The sequence below is a fragment of the Mobula hypostoma genome, chromosome 11 (assembly GCF_963921235.1).
Source record: "Mobula hypostoma chromosome 11, sMobHyp1.1, whole genome shotgun sequence".
In the NCBI taxonomy this organism is placed as follows: domain Eukaryota; kingdom Metazoa; phylum Chordata; class Chondrichthyes; order Myliobatiformes; family Myliobatidae; genus Mobula; species Mobula hypostoma.
In genome coordinates, this window is record NC_086107.1 from 25,419,796 (window position 1) to 25,426,272 (window position 6,477).

Below are 6,477 nucleotides of genomic sequence, written 5' to 3' on the forward strand. Positions count from 1 at the left end.
ATCTTGCATTGTGGCCTTGTCAAACCTAAAATCACATGAATGACAATCAACCTAAAGCTACTTTGAAGGAGAATATATTTGTGACTATCAGTGACCCATGGCATTCTCCCTTGCCCATTCAGTCTGTAGAAAATTGCCTATAATTCTTGGGAGAAAGTCACTGTAACCCAGCTTGCTTAACCATAAGGACAATTTAGGAGAATAGTAAAATTTGAGTTTTAATTGAGAGTACCTGATTCCTTGGTGAGTTTTTGCATACAGTGGAGAAATTTAGTAGTTAGCCATACAGTGATGTAAATATTTTGCTTTTAAATATGATTCAAATGTTTTGCACTTTATAGGACTTTGATGGTTCCATATGCCTATCAGTGCTGTGCTTTTAGTAGCTGTGATCTTCATCAAACTGTAAATATGGAGGGTACTAAAAACCAGGAAACCAGTGCTTCTCCATTAGAAAAGAAAACTGGTAAGTGCAGGCAGTTCTTTGATTAACTACTCCTAGTTGCAAGTTATTGGTTACAGGTGGTCAGCAGCCACAAGACCATGCTGATACGAAGGAAGTGTTATGTTCCACTATGCTGAAGAAATGTTAGTGTTGCTTGGTGGTGGGATGTGGGTTAGCTAGAGAGAGGGGTGGGTTTTTTTATGCTTTTACCTTTGTTTGACTGCTGAGTATTATATTTTGCAGCCTAGCTAAAATTTAGCTGAGTAGCTTGGTTCTGTCAAATTCCCTTGATTTTTAATGTTAGAATTTCAAATTATATGTTGAGATATGCCAAATGAGTGATGGTTAAAATCATATGCTTGGATCCTTGGGGCAAATCTTATGAGCTTTTTGGAGGTGGGTCTTATTAGCAATATCCCATCTCTTTCAAACTTTGGATATTGATCTTCGAATTCATTGATCAAATTCAGCATTAATTGTAAGTACCCAGGTCCACCACTACGCTGCTTTTTTCCAGCAACCTAATTGGTAATGCAAGCTAACATAATAATATCTATGCATGGGACTGAATTTTATGCAGTAATCCTTTATGTGGAGTATCATTTATGAAATCCATCTGTTTTCTACTTTCTAGTCTCTTATGTCTCCATTCATAATTTCCCCACTCCCTTAAAAGAAACTAACAAGGATTACAGTTTCTGGGGCAAATGTGTTTATTTTTACATGATCCTGTATTCATAAATTAATAGTCTCCGTTGCTCTCCATAGTAGTAGTAATCACTCCACAAAAATAAGGATTACCAATTTGTAATTTTGTACATCTGTTCAATAATATCTTTTAAAATATTTGACATTTTTCAATTCTTTGACCTTCTTATATTCATAAAATACATAATTCTGCCAGTCTGTCTTCGTTTTCTTTTGTACTTAATCCTCTGATCTCATTTCCTATTACCCTTGTATCCAGGTCACCCAATTCTGCAACTTGTATTTAGTTGCTGCAAATTTAGATACCTAATTTTAGCATGACATTCTTATATCCAGCCTTGTTTGCACTACTTGCTGCTTCACCTAAACAATCCTGTCTCTCTCCTGCAGAATTGGTTTGTTGTGTAAGATTATCAAGTTATTATTCTTAAATCAAGGATTAAATTCTGGAACTTTCAAAATACCACAATATTTCAAGGCAGCTGCTTGCAACGTCTTCTCAACAGCAGCTAGCAGGTGGACATAAATGTTGTTCTTCCCAGTGTTATCCACATCTCAAGACATCATAATAGCATGTTCAATTCAGCAAAAACATATTTGTGATCATTTGCAATGTTAGGTGATTTCTCTCCAGAACCTTTTAACTTTTATATTTTTAAGGCCAAAGTATTGACGATGAAATTAAGAATGATGATGAAAGGATTCAGCCAATCGTCCACTGCACTCCATCTCCAGGTACTTAACGAAGCATTCAGTTGAAATCATTTTATGTGTGATGGTGTGTGACTGCAAATAGAAAATGTTATTAAAGCCTAGTTTTCTATTTATTTTGTATGTGGGGTGTCATTTCTCGCCTTAAAGAAAAGTAGTTGGATGTCATTGGTTTATCATTAGGAATCTATTTTTAAAATGGCTAGATACAACTAAACTAGGAATAAAGGGATTAGTCGCAGAAGTAACATGCTACTTTCCATCCTGACATTCTGAATTTTCTGTTAATTCAGAATCTAAAGTAGCAACTGCGTTGAAAATTGCTTCTATAAATTTTTATGTTTGGAGACCTACATGTAATTATTTTCATAAATACCTTTAAAATAACTCCAGGAATTTTTCTTGGGTTTGTACTTTTTTCCCTACTGCTGGGGTATGATTCTCTTGTCATTGGTCACTTTTTTTGGCATCTTTCTCCGAAGACTATTCTTCATTATTTTCCTAGTCGGGTAGCATAGTAGTGCAGTCATTGAGCTGCTGTTCTTCACTTTGCCTTAGACCTGAGTTCAATCCAGACTCAAGGTATTTATGTGGAATTTGCATGTTCGTTGCTCATGGATATCCCTTGAGTCCTCTGGTTCCCTCCCACTTCCTAAGACATTGGGACGTTTATAGGACACTCTAAATTGCCTGTGTTATATATGTATGTAGTAGATAACGGGGGTGGGGAGGATGGAGTTTGATGAGAATATGAGGAAAATAAAATGGGATTGTTGTGTAAGTGGGTGATTGATGGTATGCTGGTTGCAGTGAGCTGAAGGGCCTATTTCCATTCTATGGTAAACTGATAGATATTAATGGGTGGTGGGCTATTCATTTGTGAAGCACAACATAGAAAAGTTCAATCCCATTGCCAGAGGTATCAGAGATAGGAGCACCTACTCGTTCTTCTCCCTTGTCCACTCCAATCCCTTTTGGTCATGTGTACTGCGCTTGCATTGGTGTATTAGTTCAAATGAATGCGTTCAACTTAATATTGGCAGTAAATGGAACAATAGCAGTATTGCTGTGAATGTACGAAGACGGTGACTTTTCAGAATAGTTAATAGGAATTTTTATCTTGGATCTATCAGAGAAAATTCATCTGCGGAAAGAGAATCAAGAGTTAATGTTTCAGTTCTAGCAAAAGGCTACAGACCTGAAACCTTGCTTCTGTGGAAAAGAAGTAAAGTTGTCTGACCTACTGAGTCTTTCCAGCATTTTTTGCTTTTGCTTCAAATTTCCAGCATATTTTGTTTTTTTTCATTTTCATCAATACTAAGGCATACTTAATTTTGTTTCTCGTACATTCTTACTTTGATCCAACATGGTCAGCTGCCTTTGTCCTGCTTTTTGGAATCTCCTCACCATGTCTATTTTCTTAAACCTTTCAAAATTCTTCTGACAGTCCCCCTTTCTCTGGTGTTTTACTTTTTGTGAAGCAGTTAGGTTTTCCCTTTATATTAAGGAACTAAGTTTTTGCAGTTTGTTCTCTACTTTAAAATACATGTTTTCCTGTCCTCGGATGAGCAATCATTGTTAAACACCATTTTGTATGATGTTAGGAAAAGAGTAAACAAAAGAATACCAACTGTGACCATGAATCATTTAGTTTCTACTGTAAATACATTCTACTCGAAAGAGTAGACTATGAAAAAGTATGAATAATTTGCTAAATTAACTTGTATAATTGAACAGTCTGCAAATATACTTTCATTAAGAAGAGAATCCTACAGTTTAATTGAATCAAGCTAATACAAAAGGCAATTTAATGAATTAAATTATTAATTCATTCACACTTGTGTGAAGCACTCAAGTTCAATACGTAACAGGCAGCAAAAGGAATGAGCTATTAAAACAATCTGTTTGTGCGAATGAAGATGTTGAGGAGACTAGCAATCTTTCTTACCATCTGTATTCTGTGAATGTGAACGCCATGGACTTTCGTGTCTGAAACAATCTGGTGCTGCAGAAGAACTAACTAATCCAGAATTTATTATATGTTTTTACTTCAAAGAAGAGGAGAGAGAAAGAAACTGTTTTATTAAGAGTTGTAGAAATCAACAAACTTACTTTGCTAAACTAGAGATAAATTATTAATGAGTTTCTATTTTCTTCTTACCAGGTGCATTCAAACCATGCCAACATTTGCTGGGAAGCTGGATGATTCGTCTGACTGTGTGGTTCATCTTTCTGGTGGCACTAATTTTCAATATTCTTGTTGTCGTAACAACATTTGCATCATGCGCCCCATTGTCTTCTGCTAAGCTGTTTGTGGGTTTGATAGCAGCAGCCAATCTCTTAATGGGAGTATATACTGGTATCCTGACTATTCTAGATTCAGTGTCTTGGGGAAAATTTTCTCAATTTGGTGCCTGGTGGGAGACGGGATGTGGCTGCAAAGTTGCTGGATTCCTCGCTATGTTCTCTTCTGAAGCGTCCATTTTTTTCCTTACCTTGGCATCCTTTGAACGGACTATGACCGCACGTGATTTAATCAAAAAAGGAAAAAGCCATCGTCTGATACACTTTCAGGTAGCTGCTACCCTTGCTGTTTTGTTTGCTGCCATAATAGCTTGTCTCCCATGGTTTCATATTGGAGAATTCTCAGCATCTCCACTCTGTTTGCCCTTCCCTACTGGTGAGTCTCCTTCCTTGGGTTATACAGTGACTCTCGTGCTGCTAAATTCAGTGGCCTTCCTGATAATGGCAATTGTCTACACAAAGCTCTACTGCAACTTGGAGAAAGAGGATCTTGCAGAAAATTCTCAGACAAGTATGATTAAGCATGTTGCGTGGTTAATTTTCACCAACTGTATTTTCTTCTGTCCTGTTGCTTTCTTCTCATTTGCACCTCTCATCAGCGCAATCTCCATCAGTCCTGAAATAATGAAGTCTGTAACACTTATCTTTTTTCCACTGCCTGCTTGTCTGAACCCTGTTTTATATGTTTTCTTCAATCCACGATTCAAGCAAGACTGGAATATGTTAAAATGGCGCCCAAAGCAGAAAGATAAATTGATTGCAGCGACAATGAACTCTCAAAACAGCTGTATGACACCAGAATTTTACTACGATTGTGGAATGTATACCGACCTACATGGTAATCTTACGGTATGTGACTGTTGTGAGTCACTGTTACTAACAAAACCTTCAACGTGCAAGCACTTAGTGAAGTCACATAGCTGCCCAGCCCTGGCTGTGGTTCCATGCCAGCGGCCCAGTGGCTACTGGTCAGACTGTGGGACTCAGTCTGCTCACTCAGAATATGCTGATGAAGGGGACTCATTTGTTTCAGATAGTTCTGACCAAGTACAGGCCTGTGGGAGGGCCTGCTTCTATCAAAGTCGGGGATTTCCTTTGGTTCACTATGCATATAATAGTCCAAGAATCAAGGACTAACTGCACAAGACTTAATCTAATATATGGACACTTAGAAACAATCTAATTTTTCTTGGTGTAAACTTTTATTCTGGGAAGCACTTTTTCTTCAATCTGACATTTGTCAAAAGAAAAGGGAATCATGGTAGTAAGTTTCTTTTTGAGCCATCTGTTCTTGCAAAAAGAGAAGTACCCAAACAGATTAACTGTGTGTCCATGCTATATAATAACAGACTTTTACAAAAGTGTTTGTAAATTTGTTCCAAGAAGATCTATTTTTAAAATAATATCTGTGATTCATCCTGTTTCATAGACATTTTGCTGTGTTTTTGGGCATTGTGTAGCTGTTCGCTTACAACTGCTGTTTAACGTCATTTTATGGAAAACTCACTGCCAGTTTTGTTATTTCTTTTAATCAGTTTCCCTAGTGAGTAACATAACACTTGCCTACATTGCAAAATAAACAGAAGCTCCACACAGTTAGTATATTAAAAAAGTGAATACCATTTTTTTGGGGTTCATTACTTGTAGCTCCTCAGATGGTTAGGAGATGCCAAAAAATTACTTCCAAAACTGAAATTTCAGGAATGGATTGTAGATATTGTGCATATGTTCTCAAATTTGTATTGTAAATTATTGGATTGAAAATATAAGGGGTATGATTTTATGTACTCATTTTAAGTAATGGTAACTACCTCTTAAAGTTAACCACCAGTAGCTGTTTATCCGACTATGGTCTATATACAGTACATGGTTTTAACAATTCTTGTAAATAGTTTTGGATGTACATTATCATCATGTTATAAAAATAAAGCAATCTTTGTAAATCAATATTGCAATGTAACTTTTTGTAGTTTTAAATCATGTTGAAGGGAATATTAATATTGTGATTTTAAGCCAAATATACAATACTAAAATGTTTTAAAATCTTCAGTTTTCCATTGTGTTTAATTTATAATCACAAATCTCTCAGAAAAAGCCTTCTGGAATTTACTTTGTGTCTTGAGTTTGGCTAAAAGTGATAGTAAATATATACCTGATTCAAAGTAAAGCACTCTCTTAACAAAAGCCATACATTGCCCAAACAGGTTCAACATCTGTGGTAACATAAGATTGAAGGAAATTTCTTGCAAGATGTTGATTGTATTGATTGCAAATTAAGGAATTCAGACATGTCTTAAAATGGTGCACAT

At 36.2% G+C, this 6,477-nt stretch overlaps 1 protein-coding gene across 1 annotated transcript in view; it reads left to right on the forward strand.

Annotated features, from left to right (window-relative positions):
- Window positions 1-6,181, forward strand: part of lgr4 (leucine-rich repeat containing G protein-coupled receptor 4) — a 164,098-nt gene extending 157,917 nt beyond the window's left edge. Inside the window, exons 15-17 of the mRNA XM_063061764.1 lie at window positions 342-466; window positions 1,814-1,888; window positions 4,029-6,181. Of these exons, the coding sequence (XP_062917834.1) occupies window positions 342-466; window positions 1,814-1,888; window positions 4,029-5,305 (1,477 nt within the window). The 3' untranslated portion in view covers window positions 5,306-6,181. The remainder of the gene's footprint in view (window positions 1-341; window positions 467-1,813; window positions 1,889-4,028) is intronic.
- Window positions 6,182-6,477: the final 296 nt, after the last annotated feature.